At 49.2% G+C, this 16731-nt stretch overlaps 1 protein-coding gene across 1 annotated transcript in view; it reads left to right on the top strand.

Annotated features, from left to right (window-relative positions):
• The window catches only part of CPLANE1 (ciliogenesis and planar polarity effector complex subunit 1), a 2360818-nt gene that overhangs the window by 1006218 nt on the left and 1337869 nt on the right, over positions 1-16731 (top strand). The window contains exon 24 of the mRNA XM_086960545.1: positions 8485-8593. Within this exon, the coding sequence (XP_086816671.1) occupies positions 8485-8593 (109 nt within the window). The remainder of the gene's footprint in view (positions 1-8484; positions 8594-16731) is intronic.

Below are 16731 nucleotides of genomic sequence, written 5' to 3'. Positions count from 1 at the left end.
CTTTCCTTGACTTGGTCTGATTGTCGATAGATCTTGTTCAGGTAAACTGCCACCAGTGTCCACATCATGGGTACACCAGTTTACAAGACCAGGGGTCAGGGGAAAGAGACTAGCATACTGTTGCAAGACTTGCTTGCAGTCAGCCTGCTGTTGGGCAGAGAGGGTGTCTGAAAAGACAACTCCTTCTATTGACCCATCATTTGGGCTATAGGAGAGGAGATCAGGGAGAGGTTAACTCTCTGCTTCCTGTTCCTCATCAGTCACCATCAGCATGGTGATGTCAGCCCTGTCATTGTAGAGCTCGATTGCGCATAACAAATAAAGCAGTGGGACACAGTCCTACATCCACGATGCTACACATACAATCAAACCAATAAGTGTACTATTATGTGCCAAAAAATGTATGTTTCCCACATATGTGAAGCAAATGCATTCTAAATACTCTTTTTGCTCCTGCCTTCTAAATGCCTGAAATACCCCAGTACTTGTATGTTTTGATTGTATGTGTAGCATCGTGGATGCAGGACTGTGTCCCACTGCTTTATTGTTTGTTCGTCTGATTAAGCATATCCACAATACATTGAATAAATTTCAAAGTCCGGCTGGACTTTTTCTTTGTTATAGAGCTCATTGTGGCCTATAATTATTACAAAGTTTAGAATTTCTCTTGTCAAGGACCATTTGTTCTTAAATTAATTGTAGAACTCGAGTCAGTTCACATGGATAACCCTTTCGGGTGTCCTGCTTGTGCCCAGGTCAACTAAGTAATCAACCTCACTCTACTTTTCTAGGATAGGGTAAGGGCCACTCCATCTATCCTGGAGTGCCCTGGGGGCCACCGGCTCCAAAAACCCCACCTTTTGCCCAGGTTGAAATTCAACCAGTTATGCTTTTTGGTCATACCAGTGCTTCTGAAGCTCCTGGCTGGCCTCAAGATTCTTGGATGCCTTTTCCATGTACTCAGCCATTCTGGACCTTAGGCCAAGCACATAGCCCACAATGTCTTGCTTGGGTTCTTGGAGAGGCCTCTCCCAACCCTCTTTTACAAGACAGAGTGGTCCCCTCATAGGATGACCAATCAGAAGTTCAAAGTTGGAAAACCCTATCCCCTTCTGTGGCACTTCTCTGTAAGCGAAAAGCAGGCATGGCAACAGAACATCCCATCTCCTCTTGACTTTTTCAGGGAGTCCCATGATCATGCCTTTCAATGTCTTGTTGAACCTCTCAACAAGACCATTGGTTTGTTGATGGTATGGGGTAGTAAACTTGTACTGCACTCCACACTCCTTCAACATGTGTTTCAGGTAAGCAGACATGAAGTTAGAACCTCTGTCTGGAACCACCACCTTAGGAAACCCTACCCTGGTGAAGACACCCTGGAGGGCCTTGGCTACTGCAGATGCTGTAGTAGTCCTAAGTGGAATTGCTTCTGGGTACCTAGTAGCATGGTCCACTACTGCTAGAATGTATGTGATCCCTTAGGCTGTGGGAAGTTCAAGTGGACCCACAATGTCCACACCTACCCTTTCAAAGGGAACCCCCACCACAGGCAGTGGTATCAGGGGGGCCTTTGGGTGGCCACCTGTCTTGCCACTGGCCTGACAGGTAACACAGGAGCTAACAAACTCCTCCACCTTTTGGTGCATCTGGGGCCAGTAGATGTGACTAATTGGCCTTTCCCAAGTTTTTGTTTGCCCCAGATGTCCAGCTAGGGGAATGTCATGAGCCAAAGTTAGGAGGAACTGCCTGTACTTTTGTGGTACTACCACTCTCCTGGTGGCTCCAGGAGTGGGTTTCTTGCCTCAGCATACAGTGATCCATCTTCCCAATAAGCTCTGTGGGTATCACTGACATCTTCCTGTGCGTCTGAAACAGCTTGCTGCCTCAGGCTCTCAAGAGTGGGGCAGTCTTGCTGACCCTGGCACAGCTCTTACCTAGTGGGTCCCCCTGGGCCAGGAGTTCAACCTGTTAAGGTTCAAGCTCCATAGTCTCAGTTCCCTCTAGGGTGTCCAAGTGCTCTCCCTGAGGAGAGGGGTCCTGAGTGTTTTGCTGTACAGAAGCTGATCCTCCAGTCTTCTTACCTTTTCTCTTGGTGGGTTGGTCCATACTTTCAGGCTCCAATCCTACTTTTTCTCCTCATGCTCTGTGCTCTTGTTTGCACACCCACCAATTCAGGGATACTCAGCATGACTGCATGGGTTTTCAATTCAACCTTAGCCCTGGCTGAGGTTTCCAGGTCATTGCCAAGCAGACATTCAGCTGGTAACTTTTGAGAGACCACTACATGTTTGAGGCCAGTAACCCCCCCCCCCCGCCTAATGTCACCATAGCCAAAGGATGATTAGTAGTAACACTGTCAGCATTGGTGACTGGGTAAGTTTTCCCAATCAAGTATTGCTCAGGGAAAACCAGTGTATTTCTCACCATAGTGACACTGGCACCTGTATTCCTCAGAGCTTCTATCCTAGTTCCATTAACCCAGGGGTATTGCAAATACTTCTTTAAGTTGGGTGGTCACACAGCTACAGTGGCAAACTCAACTTCCCCTTCTGAAACTAGAACTGCTTTAGTGTGCATCCTGATTTGCTCTGGGCATACTATTTATCCCATCTGTAGACTTGCCATTCCAGGTGTAGCTGTACTGGTTGCTTTAGGGGCTTTGTTATGGGGGCAAGATGTATCTACAGTTAAGTGTCCCAACTTCTTACAGTTGTTACACCAGGCCTTTAAAGGATCAAAGTTCTTCCCCCTATAGGGCTGAGGCACATAGGGAGTAGTTTGGGTCCCACACCCTGTACAGGTTTTTGGGGCACTTTAGAAGACTCAGACTTTTTATCTTGGGGATTCTCACCATCTTTCCCATGGAGAGGTTTTGTAACCAACTTTTTCTGGTCACCCCTAGTGGTTGTTCTTGTCACCCTTGTCTTGACCCAATGGTCTGCCTTCTTTCCCAATGCTGAAACAACTTTTCATTTGTGCAATTACTTAATATGTGTTCCTTGATAAACAAATTGTAAAGTCCAGAAAAATCATGTACATTGTGTCCAGTTAACCGACCATCCAGTGTCTTCACTGAGTAGTGGGTGCAGCGGACCAGGAGAGCGGGTCCGGGTAGCCCAGTCCAGCCCCGGGCCCTCCCAGGTGTAGAAAGAAGGCAGAGCTGCAGGGCTACCCACAGGCTACCGGCGGAAAGCCTAAGCACCACTGCCCGAGGTGGCAGTCGAGGAACAACCGACCCTCCGGGACTCCAAGGGTGAGGAGGGTGGGGGGGGAGCCCAGTCAGGCACGGAGCAGGCCCAGGGTTTCGCACAATGTCCCCCCTGCCGCCCGATCGACGGCCAATCCCCCTCCCAGAGGCCTGCACCCCCGCAGCAGCGTGAACACCTCCTCACCTCTCAGCCGCAGTCGTTGCGGCGGGGGGGGGGGGTAGTCAGTCTGTGACCCACAGACACCAGTGTAGCACAGTCCAGGCCCCCAGGAGGTTCAAACAGTGCCCCAGCCACCTCCGAGCGCCACAGCGCAACGCCGCAGGCCGCCAGCGGGATCACAGGCAGCAGCTCTCCACGCAGGGCCCGGCCGACAGCCCGTCCATCCCCCGGATACACGGCAGCTCAGGGGGGAGCCTACAGAAGCAAGGGGGTGGCCCCTCCAGTGGGGAGGCAAGTCCGCGGGCCCACTGGGGGGGGAGCGAAGACAACGCAGCTCCTCCTCAGGCAGATCAGACAGGACTTGAGGGCGGCTCCAGGCAGGCCCGGGCTCCCGAAATGCAGGGGGAGCTCGAGGAAGCAGGCGGGAGTCTCCCAGGCCTCAGCCGCACCAATGCCGTGAAAAAGGCAGGCCCGTAGTCTCGCCGGCCTGGCACAGGAGGTCGGTGATTCAGCCCCTGGGTTCTCAGCAGCTCGGGCGGGGGGCCCACAGAAGCAAGGTGGTGGCCCCTCCAGCGGGGAGGCAATTTCACAGCTGCGCCGGGGGGCAGCGGGAACAACATAGCTCCTCCCCAGGCCAAGCAGATGGGACTCGAGGGCGGATCCAGACAGACCCGGGGCTCCCAAGAGGCAGGGTGGTGCTTGATGAGGCAGGCGGGCCGTCTCCCAGGCAACCCCTATGTTGGCCGCACCAGTGTCGCGTCAAGCCAAGTCCACAGTCTCACCGGCCGGTCTCAGGAGGCCGGTGACTAAGAGCTCCGCTGCGACGCGGTCAGGGTTTCAGACCGGGCAGGGAGCCGACGGCCGCCGTGGCAGCCGCCATCTTAGGAGAGGCCGTGTGGAGGTTCGGGGAGTAAGAGGCGTCCGCCGCCCCAAGGATCACCTAGCAGCATGAAAGCGTGGACCTCCAAACCTCTAGGTGAGTGGTTCAAGGATCGCAGGGTCACTAGAATCCCGATGGTAGGCGGATTCAGAGCGGATGACGGAGGGGTCGGGAGCACTCCTAAAGTGCGACTGCCATCTTGACGCTCTTACCTACGCCCCCCGGTCCTGGAATGATTTAAGGATAGAAGGGTCAAATCAGTTTCCTTGAGCATGTCTGCCCCAGTCAAGCAGTGTTACCACCAGCTTCTCCCTCTTCCTGGCTACTGGAGGGATTGTCAATACCGTCGACAACAGACTAAACCACCAGACAGGCATTCCGACCAGCTTTTTCATGTCCTCCAGCTGTTGCAGCCACAAAACCACTTTACTGTGCCCCTTACTACACACAGCCAGCCTGTAGGAGGCAGGGTCCAGTATTTCCTCCAATGGTGGCAAGCAATTACTGGTCCTTCTGGGCTACACCATTCCATTACTTTTCACCCAGTCACACCTTCCACCATCATTAGCACGGCAGACAAAAAACGACCTGCCTGTCTTGCGGAAAGAAGTGTAGGCCCTTTTGGATAAAGGGGCCATAGAGGGGATTCATACATCAGAGGTAGGTACCGGATGTTACTTTTGTTGTTTCATTATTCCAAAGAAGGACAGAGGCATACGTCCTACTACCTTTGCCATTTCAACACATTCCTGCAAAAAGATAAATTCAAAATGCTTGCACTAGCCCAGGTCCTGTCTGCCCAAGACGTAGGAGACTGGATGGTAGCAGTGAACGTGCAAGATGCTTATCCCTGTCCTTCAGTCCTACGGGCACCATCTACGGTTCACTGTGGCCCAGGAGCATTTCCAGTTTGCGGTGCTCCCCTTTGGCCTCACCAGTGTTCCTCGGGTGTTCACTAAAGTGCTGGCATTGATCAGAGCACACCACCAGAGGTTGGGGTACCATGCTTCCCCCTACCTTGACAACTAACTGTCGAAGGCAGGCTTGCCCCAGACACTCTTAGATCACCTCCAGATAACATCATTGGGAGTCACACCTGACTCCTTCACAGACACTCCCATTTCTCTGAGCTATCCTAGATATGGCACTGGAATGTGCCTTTGCCACGGAGGGGAGGGTTCAGGATATTCAAGCTTTGATCCCAATGTTTCAGATTCTATCCTGGATCCAAGTGAGAATAACGCTGAGGGATTGCTGGCTTTCTGCATCCAGCTGGTAAACCATGCCTGATGGCACATGAAGGCACAACAGTGGATTCGGAATTCCATAGGGCAAAGCACTGGAGGGTTTGGATTTGTTAGATTGTGTCCAGATTTCGGAGGAGACTATAAAAGACCTGCAGTAGTGGTTGCCCGGCTGGGATTGGGTCAGTGGCAGACCCGTCTCATTGCCCCTCCCGGGAGTGACAGTGGTCATGGATGCATCACTTCTTGTTTGAGTAGGCCATCTGGTAGAGATGGAGATCAGAGGCCTCTGGTCTCTGGCAGAGGCCTTGCTCTTAATCATTGGGGATGTGGGCAATTCACTTGGCATCGAAGGTACAGATGTTCATGGACAACACAACTACTGTGTGGTACTGTACCAAGCATGGCAGAGTGAGGTCCTGGGTCCTGTGCCAGGAGGCTCTACATCTCTTCAAGTGGTTGGACTGCCAGGGGATTTCCCTGGTGGTGAACCACCTGGTGAGATATTTAAACGCCAGGGTGGATGAAATTGGTCATTGATGCCTAGTGGACCCCGGATGTCAGTGACATACAGAATTGGTGCAGGGTGTCTTCCAAGAATGGAGAATTCCCTGGCTTGATCTATTCACCACTTTCAGGAATGTGCAGTGGCAACACTCTTGGAGACTCATACCCCAGAGAGTGGAGCGCAATTATCCGGTATGACTTTTTTGTCACTACCTCTCTTGCCCCTAGTTTTGAAGATGAGCGAAGCAGCTGGGCCTGGAGAGAGCTTCACTACGCATGAGGGTTTGGCAGGCCTGAGATAGCTGGCCAAACCCTCATGCGCAGTGAAGAGAGTGCCCACCACTCCCCCACCAGCAGTGTCATCCCCTGGACAAGCGCCTAAGACTCATCAGAGTACTGGGGTCGGGTCCAGGAGATTAAAATGAAACTATAACTAAACTGGTTAAAACCCGTTCTATTAACGTTTTATTTGCTGGTGGTGGCAGGGGGTGGGGGGGCGATGCTCCTCTGCTTTAATGGAGCAGCTGTCGCTGGGACGTTGACTGCATTCGACTTCTGTTGTGAAGAGGGATGTATCGTTTTGGGACCAATAGGTACCTCTTCAAAATCAGATTATGCCACCTGTTGGGAAAAGTTTGTGATTTGGTCCCGTACCCTCCAGATTGATCCACTACAAGCCAAGTTGTCCGAAGTGTTGGTGTTTATTATCCCTGGTTGAGCAAGGATTTGTTTTTGGCACTGTTTAAGGTCATTTGTCAGCTCTTTCTGCTTTTTTGCTATTGCTGTATCTTTATTCAAATCACTTGATGTGATATGATTCTTAAAGGTTTACAGCATTTGTTTCCACCAAAGCCTTTTGTGACAGCAGAACTTGAACTTAGTCCCAACCTTTTTGATGTGTACCCCATTTGAGCTACTGCACTGCTCTCCATTGTGACTTCTAACCTTGAAGACTGGCTTTCTCATCGTTATAAAATTGCCTGGGAGTGCGAGCGAGCTTTAAGCACTCTGTCAATCCTACATATGCAAAATACTTCCCAGAAAAGTTGGAGGACCCGGGCTTCGGTTCATGTCGGGCAGGCTATTAACCTTCTGGCATTCTTTGCTCCGCCTTTTCCTTCTAGAAGAAAGACAGACTCCATTGTTTGGATCCCAAAAGAGCACTGAGTTTGTACATCAATTATACCAGGTAACTTCATGTGGACAATCGACTTTGTTGTTTTCTCTGGGGCAAACAAAGGCAAGGCATTGCAAACAATGGACCAGCTTCAGGTGGATTGTTTTCTGCATTAAAATCTGCTACTCACTGACTATAATTCAGCCCCCAGTAACCTTGTAGGTTTACTCCACCTGAGCCAAGGTTACCACTGCATTGACATATTGAGTGCCTATCCTAGATATATGCGAGACGGCTACATGGGTATTGCGTACTACTGCATCAACAGTCAGGTCTGTCAAGAGGGGCTTTTTACCCGCTCTATCCTACAGGAGTTTTTAAACTGAGCTATTTCACAGGGCTGCCACCTGGGTAGAGGTACTGCTATGAAATGCTGTTCACAAGGTGAGGAATCTTTGGTTACCAGTATCCATCAGAAGAACAAGTTACGTACCTTCGTTAACGATCTTTCTGATGGATACTCTAACTACAAATTCTTCACTGATCCTCTCCATTCTGTAAACTAGACTCTTTTTCTATCTAAAAAGGTTCTGACTTAGAGATCTGCACACGGGGCATGCTAGTGTACTTATAGGCTAGGCTCTCTGTCTGACAGTCTATCAAAGCAGCTGATGTCAGCACGCATGGGTGCCGTTAGCTAAGCTGCACGACGCCACCTACTGGCATGCAGGAGTACTATTAGAAAAGTTTCTGGCTCCATCCTGACGCCTGGGAAATATTCACAAGTTGAGGAATCTGTGTTAAGACTATCCACCTGAAAGATCACTTCTCATAAGTAACTTTTTCATTTAGTATACAGCTATATATGTACACGCTAAAGGTATGCTACTTTTGAGAGGAATGGAGCTGAAATGGCAAACAAAATTCCCTTTGGGCTTAACTTAATTTTTTGAAATAATTACAAAAATATGTGAAGGTTTCTCATGACAATAGGAATATCGTAATGCTTTAATATTGCATCCTTCTTATTTTCAACACTTTGTATGCAAATGGAATTTGGTATACCTTTCCTTTGTAAGTGTTGTCATCTGTAAGGAAAGCTTTGCTAGATGTGCACTATATGCTTGCGAGTTACTGGTGCAAAATGTTTTCCCACTACTTGCAAAAAGGCATGTTTAGTTTCATTACAACTAACAATTATGTTACAAAAATTGCAAAAACTCTCCGCAGACTACATTAACACTAATAATTATGAACTATGCAAAATGTTGTTAATGTAATAAAAATGTGTCACACTTCTAAGGAGGATTAAAAAACTAATATAGCTGCTATATAATGTTTCCACCATGCATATTTTCCTATTTGTAGGTAGCAGAAATTTTGGTGAAGGCTTTTCCCAGCTCAGAAGCTATCCGAGTGCCTTTAAGGGACAAATACCATTCTCTTCAACAGCGCTTAAGACACTGTATGGTCAAAGGTAATGTATATTATGTTTTCTGTATAAAGCCTTTGCTGTTTGTTTTGAGTTGGTTATACCATTTGAGTTTCATTTTACTTTCTCAAGAATACCATGGTGAGAAAACACCAACAAAGCAATGTGGGGAAGAAAGTTGAAGCTTTTGAAGAACAGTAATAAACAGAGGGCATTGTATGAATTGTTTAGTGAAAGATAACTTGACAAGCATTCAGGTTGTATCCATGAGACGAAGGCTGAATGAAGGCTAATTATATCTTATAGATCCCGGAGTGGGGGGAAATTGCCTCTCCGAATTTCTCATTCCCTTCTTGGAAGATCTGAAAAAGGTAGCGGTGGGTATAAAATCGGGCTCCCCAAAAGATCCAACCACACTGAAAGCTATCTGCATGGGGTTAGACACCATATTACCCTTGGTGCAATAACTGTTGGAAATATCCTTTCAGGAAGAGTTGGTCCTGGACACTTGAAAGCAAGTGATGGTTCTCCCCCTTAAAAACCTCCTCACAGCAGACTGGAATCTACTGGAGAACCTGTGGCCTGTCTCGCTACTCCCCTACTTTTCAAAAATTGCAGAAAACGTGGTCAACTCGCAGCTGGTGGCACACTTTAATAAATTCAACCTATTTCATCCCACTCAATCAGGCTTTAGAGCAACTTACTCGACAGTCGGCACTGCTCTTCGCTACGGAAACAGTTCGCAGATGGGTAGATGAATGTCTGACGACTGCACTGGTCCTTCTGATGGATACATCTGCCAGTGGATTCCTCACCTTGTGAATATCCCCCTTTCGTCAGCAACGTTCGGAAAATTCTTTGTAGCACGCCGGCGTGGAGGACGTCATAGGAGCACGGCATCACGCGCGACTCAGTCTGACGTCACCGACCCCATATTAGGCCTACGTCGGCGTGATGACATCAGTTCCCTTTTTCCACGTCGTCGACGCTAACGGTTTCTGGGATCATCTGAGATTCAGATAGTGACTTTGTTGCTATTTGTGTGTTACTGTGTTTTTGTTCTTCGTCGAAGATGTCGTCGAAGAAGACTGGGTTTAAGCAGTGCGGCTCGTGTGCCCGGATGATGTCTATGACAGATCCTCACGATGATTGTTTGTGGTGTCTGGGTTCAGACGATGATGTTAAAGGCTGCCGATCCTGCTTTAAGATGAACCCTAAAGCTCTACGAGAACGAGAGGCAAAACTTCTGCAGGCAAAGGTGAAAGGTAAAGAAGCCAAGAGATCAAGATCTAGGCGCTCGAGATCGAAGCAGAAGTCGCGATCGAGATCGAGGTCGAGGGCCAGATTGGAGTCTGCATCGAGGTCGGCTTCGGGACATGCTTCGGGGTCCTCAAAGAAAATGCACAAGAGGAAGAAGCATAGTTCAAGGCATCATTCTGGGTCATTGGACTCGAAGAGGAAGTCTTCTTCTCGAAGGCATAAAAAGGATTTTGTGCCTCCTTCTCCTGTTGTGAGCCTGAAGGTGGTGCTTCGCCTGCACGATCTTGAGAGAAATCTCCGGATCCGGAGCTGGAACCCAATCCGGATTCGTGTCAGTCTTCGGAGCATGAAGAAGATGTTGAGATCCCTCGGGCACCGACTCCGGTGGATAGCCCAGTGGGTCAAGAGGAGCCGAATACGGAGCAGCCTCCTTCGGATCAGCCATTGGGTTCGTACCCTCCCTTTTCTGGTCCTGGTCAGGACCTCTCGCATTTTCTAAATGCCATATTTGGCGTATATGCAAGGGCAATGTACCCCTCTGGAGCACCTGCGGGTCCCATGGGTCCATTGTCGTTTAACTTTGGTGTCCCTCAAGCATATGCTCCGGCGCCGTTTATGCCGTTTATGCTGACGCCATATCTACCTTGGCTCGGTACGGCGCCTCCAAGGTCATCGACTCCGAACACGGCTTCGCCAGCTCCGGAGCGACCTCGGGGGATCGGAGTTCGACGCCGGTTCCGGCTTCCCATCCTCCCACTGTTCCAGTTCCTCGTTCGACGCCGGTCCCAGGCGTAGAGCCCAACGACTCCTAGAGGAGAAAGATTATGAGGACCCTGATGTGGAGGAGAACTTCAGGAGCAGGAGGATTTCTTTGTGGATCTCCATAGTGCAAGTGATCTTGAACTTTCTCCAGAGTGGGGGTTGCCTACAGTTTCGGACGCACCCTCTAAGGATGTGGCGCCGTACCATGTGGTAATTAAAAGGCTGCTGAGCTGCTAAATTTGACTTTACCTACAGTGGAGTTCAAATCTAATATCCTCACGGAGGTATTGCATTCGCCTTCTTCAGCTGTTGAACCAACTCTGCCATTCGAGGAGGCACTGACAGAACCAATTTTGGAGGTATGGAAAAAACCCTTATCTGCTCCTGCGGTGTCCAGATCAGTGGCAAGGCGATATAGGGTAGCACCTGGTGACCCTGATTTCTTGTCGACCCATCCTTCACCAGAGAGTCTGATGGTGCAAGCCGCTGGTTCGAACAGGTCAGCAGGCTCTTTTCCCCAGGTACCTGGGGATAAAGACTCAAAAAATTTAGATCAAACTGCTAAAAAGGTTTTCTCATCAGGTAGCATGGCTCTGAAGTCCACGAATTCTACTTGCCTGCTGGGCAGATACGTGCATGCCTTGATGGATTCGGTAAAGCAATTATCAGTTAAGCTTCCGGAGGAAGATACGAAAAACTTTAATGAAGTTGTCACTGACACTCAGGCTGCAGCCCGCCAGGTTATTCAAAGTGGCATGGACACAGCGGACTCTGTGGCCAGGATAATGGGTTCTTCAGTGGCCACCAGAAGAGCCGCTTCGCTAAAATCTTCGGTGTTTTCAGCTGACGTTCAGGCTACTCTTATGGATTTGCCTTTTGACGGCTCTGGCCTCTTTGGAAAGAAAGCGGATGTGGCATTGGAGAGGTTCAAAGACAGCCGGGCGAGGGCTAGATCTTTGGGCCTGCAAACAAGAGGCTCTACCACCAGGAAGTACAGAGGCTTTGGGAGGTCCACTTTTCGTCCCTATAAACAAAGCCAGCAACAGCAACAACAACAACAACAGAACCCTTTGTATAAATCATACAGAGGTAGACAAAGGGGTCGTGCCCGTGGTCGTCAAGCCTCCTCCTCCTCCACTTCCTCCTCTAATACCCACTCCCCACCTACATCAGTAAAGCAGCCCTAGATCCACCATTCCGGATCATGCGGGTCCGGTAGTGGGTCCGCTTACTCATTTTCTACGGTATTGGGAATCGGCTACATAAGATCTTTGGGTTCTCAATCTCGTAGAAAATGGGTATGCACTTCCTTTTCAAGAGTTCCCTCCCAATTACCCTCCTTGCCAAGGTTATTGTTCGGAGGACCACCTGCTTCTCCTGCAGGAAGAAGTCCTGGCACTGTTCAGAAAGGGTGCGATAGAGGTGGTTCCAGAGCAGGAGAGGGATCAGGGGGGCTACTCCCGGTATTTCCTGATTCCCAAAAAGGATGGCAGACTTCGTCCAATCCTGAATCTCAGGATCTTGAACTTGTATCTGAAGCAAGAAAAGTTCAAGATGCTCACTCTTGCGCAGGTTCTTCAAGCGCTGTTGGAAGAAGACTGGATGGTGTCGATCGACTTGCAGGATGCTTATTTCCACATCCCCATCCTGAAGTCACACAGGAAGTATCTCCGTTTTACGGTGGGGTCGATACATTACCAGTTTGCGGTCCTTCCGTTTGGTCTTACTACTGCGCCTCGAATTTTTACCAAGGTGATGGCAGTGGTGGCAGCACATCTCAGGAGGTCGGGGATACCGGTATTCCCGTATCTGGACGACTGGCTGATCAAAGCGGAGTCGCCAGAGAAGGTGCTCCATCATCTGCAAGAGATAACTCAGTTGTTGCACAGGTTGGGTTTTTCGATAAATGTACCCAAGTATTACCTGGTGCCCTCCCAGCGCAACCTGTTCATAGGTGCAGTACTGGACACAACTGTATGTTGTGCAATCCCTCCTTCTCAAAGGATTCGCGACATACAGGAAATTATTCCTTTATTCTTCAATGGAGCGGTTGTTCCAGTCCTGCAGGTCCTTCGTCTGCTCGGTCTGATGGCTTCTTGCATTCTGTTGGTCAACCATGCACGCTGGCATATGAGGGCACTCCAGTGGTGCCTCCGCAGGCAGTGGTATCAGCACAACGGAGATCTCAGGGAGTCAGTGAGGATCTCCAGAGAAACTGCAGCGGATTTGACGTGGTGGGGCGTGGAAGGCAATCTGTCTCAGGGAAAGCCTTTTCAACTGCCTCCATCGGTGGCCACAGTGATAACGGATGCATCCACTCTACGGTGGGGTGCTCATCTGGGGGATCTGGAGGTCAAAGGGCTTTGGTCTCCAGAGGAAAGGTTGCTTCACATCATCCTTTTAGAGTTGCGGGCGATACGTCTGGCGCTCAAGGCCTTCCTCCCTTCCCTTCGCGATCAGTCGGTTCAAGTCGTGATGAAAACACGACCGCGATGTGGTATGTCAACAAGCAGGGAGGAGTAGGTTCGCAGTGTCTCAGCAGAGAGGCTATGCGTCTCTGGTCCTGGGTTCAGGACCACCAGATTTGTCTGATGGCAAATCATCTGGCCGGAGTTCTGAACGTACGTGCAGACATTCTCAGTCGGCAGTTCTCTGCCGACCACGAGTGGAGGCTCCATCCGGAGGTTGTTCACGACATCTTTCAGATTTGGGGGACTCCTCGGGTGGACCTGTTCGCCACTCGCGAGAATGCTCAATGCCTGTCATTCTGCAGTCTCCAGTATACGATGCAAGGATCTTTGGGGGACGCGTTTCAGTTGAGTTGGGGAAATCAACTTCTTTACGAGTTTCCTCCCATACCCTTGATTCCTTTGGTTCTGAGGAAGATTCGCCAGGACCAGGCCCAAGTCATATTGGTCGCCCCGGATTGGCCAAGAAGGGTGTGGTACACGGACCTACTCCACCTCTCCTCTCACCCACCGCTCCGTCTCCCTTTGAGTGTAGATCTCCTCTCTCAGCTGGAGGGGCAGGTTCTACACCCCCACCTCCAGACATTACACCTTCATGCCTGGAGATTGAACGGGGCAACCAGAATTCCTTTTCTCTCCCTCACAATGTGGTGGATGTCATTCTTTCAGCCAGACGTGACTCCACCAAGTCCATCTATTTGTATAGGTGGTCTAAATTTGTTGTTTGGTGTAGGGAGAAGTCTATTGATCCTTTGAGGGCTCATTTGTCCGATATTTTGCAGTTTGCTCTTTCTTTGGCGCAGCAAGGATTTGCTGTTGCCACAGTCAAAGGTTACCTTTTGGCGTTGTCGGCATTTCTCTGTTTGCCGGATCAGCTGTCTCTATTTAAGTCTCCAGTGGTTTTGAGGTTTCTTAAGGGCCTCACTAATAAGTTCCCTCCTTCTCCATTTCTCGTGCCTCAATGGGACTTAAATCTTGTCTTAACACTCTTGATGGGTTCTCCCTTCGAAACCTTACACAAGTGTCCCATGAGGCTTTTGTCTTTTAAGACGGTCTTCCTAGTTGCGATCACCTCGACAAGGAGGGTAAGTGAGCTTCAAGCTTTTAGTTTTAAGCCCCCATACCTGACCATTCATGCTGATCGAATGGTTCTTAGGACCAGGGCTGCTTTTCTGCCTAAGGTGGTTACTCCCTTCCATCTAGGACAGTCCATTACCCTTCCTACCTTCTATCCTCCCCCTCACCCTTCCAAGGAGGAAGAGAGACTGCACCGTCTGGACCCTAAGAGGGCGGTGTCCTTTTATCTTGATAGAACAAAAGACTTTCGGGTGGATTAACAGCTGTTTGTTGGTTTTGCTAGCTGCCGGAAGGGTAGAGCGGTGCACAAGCGCACAATTTCCAGGTGGATTATTCACTGCATCAAGATTTGCTACTCTCTGGCGGGTAAGGACCCTCCTGAGGATATAAGAGCGCATTCTACAAGGTCAAAGTCTGCTACTTCTGCGTTGTCTAGAGGTGTACCTGTTGAGGACATTTGCAGAGGGCCTCCCTCCACACTTTCGCGAAGCATTACTGCTTGGATACCGAAGTGAGGAGGGATGGCCACTTTGCGCGCTCTGTCCTCCAAGATTTCCTGGTATAGCAGAGTGGACAACCTCCTCTGGCTGACAGCTGTGGGACTCTATTCACAAGGTGAGGAATCCACTGGCAGATGTATCTATCAGAAGAACAAGTTACTTACCTTTGGTAACACTTTTTCTGGTAGATACAGTATCTGCCTGTGGATTCCTCACTGACCCATCCGCCTCCCCGTTGTCCACTCTGCTTTACCTATGCTCATGTACATTTTTGTATATTTTTATATATTTTTAAAATGGGTATTCTTACCTTTGCTACACACTATGTGTGTTTAATTTTGAAATGTATGTACTGTGTACAATGTATTTGTATATATCTACTGTCATTGGTCCGTCCGGGTGCCTCGAAGGCACGGAAAAAAGGGCAGAACTGATGTCATCACGCCGACGTAGGCCTAATATGGGGTCGATGACGTCAGACGGAGTCGCGCGCGATGCCGTGCTCCTATGACGTTGTCCACGCCGGCGTGCTACAAAGAATTTTCCGAACGTTGCTGACGCAAGGGGGATATTCACAAGGTGAGGCATTCACAGGCAGATACTGTATCTACCAGAAAAAGCGTTACCGAAGGTAAGTAACTTGTTCTTTTGGACTGTAGTGCAGCTTTCGATACGGTGTCCCACAAGCTGCTTTTACACCGTCTCAGAATGGGCGGTGTGGACGGGGCTACTCTAAACTGGCTGACCTCTTATCTGCAGGGACATAGTTTTCAAGTAACACAACCCCCACATATCTCTAACAAAATCTCTTTAGAGCAGGGGGTGCCGCAGGGCTCAATTTTGAGCCCTACTCTTTTTAATTTGTATGTGGCCCCCTTAGCAAGAATTGTGGAAAAACACAGCGTCACCATAGTGTCATATATAGAAGAAATTAAGTTAGTGGTTACTCTGACTCCTAACTTGGTGCAAGCAGACAGTAGTTTTGCAGACTGCTTAAAAGACCTGGCCTTTTGGATGACAAGCAACTGCCTGAAACTAAGCATGGGCGAATTTAGCGAATCTCGCGTTCGCGAATTTTGTGGATTTGCGAACTCGCAATCCGCAAAATCCGCGAATTCTCGCGAATTTGCGGATTTTTTTTTTTGTGTGTTTGCGCGGGTTTCTGCCAGTTCGCGAGGGTTTTGTACAATGTCGCAAATTGCGAACTTACCTGTCGGTCGCAAGTTTCGCGAACTTGTTGTTTCTACGTGTCCAGCCTGTTTGGGACACTCTTCTTCATCACTGCCACTCTCTGTCACCACTGCCACTCTCTGACTACTCATGCCACCCTCTGGCCCACCCATGCCACCCTCTGTTTCATCACAGCACCCTCTGGTTGTCCAGTCAGTGTACATTATTGTGGCAACGCAAGCACACCTTCCCTGCCTCAAGTGACCTGAATTAATTTGGGGCTGATTAATTTGTCACAGAATATTTTTTTAGCTGGCACCTGCTTCCTTAGTGCTTCCTGATTAGTGATCTTTTGCACTTGCTAAGTGCTTTCATTGTTGCAAAATTAGTTACAACACCTGCCCTGCCCCAACTGACAATAATGAATTAGGGGCTGATTAATGGATTTGAACTTCCAGCCTGGCTCCTGCTTGTCTCCCTTAGCTGTAATTCAGGACCTTTGTGGCATATGTGTAACTATTCTGAGGTTCAGAGCAGGGTCACATAATAGTTTCAACTGGCAACTGAACTCTGGAAGGGCCCCTCAGGAAGCACTACAGGAAATGGCTACTAATGATGAGCCTGAACTTTTGAACCTGGTAAGTAGTTTCAGTTTTGCTAAGATCGTATTTCTGCAATTTTGCACTTATTCGCGGGGCGCGAACTCACGCGAACAGTGCGAACAGTGCGAGCAAAATCCGCTGCTCGCGGATTTGCGGATTTTGCGGGAGATTCGCAAATCTCGCGGATTGCGAATTTACCGAAAATCCGCAAAATCCGCGAGCGAAACGGATTTTCCGCCCATGCTTACCTGAAACTGAATGGTAATAAAACGGAGATACTGGTATTGGTGAAGACCCCGTCTATATAGTCTCCGCCCTAAACTGGCTGCCTATTCAGAAAAGGA

Source organism: Lissotriton vulgaris, chromosome 3_1 (genome assembly GCF_964263255.1).
Source record: "Lissotriton vulgaris chromosome 3_1, aLisVul1.2, whole genome shotgun sequence".
Lineage (NCBI taxonomy): Eukaryota > Metazoa > Chordata > Amphibia > Caudata > Salamandridae > Lissotriton > Lissotriton vulgaris.
Note: the sequence above shows the minus strand (reverse complement) of the source record. Positions and strands in the feature narration are given on the sequence as shown.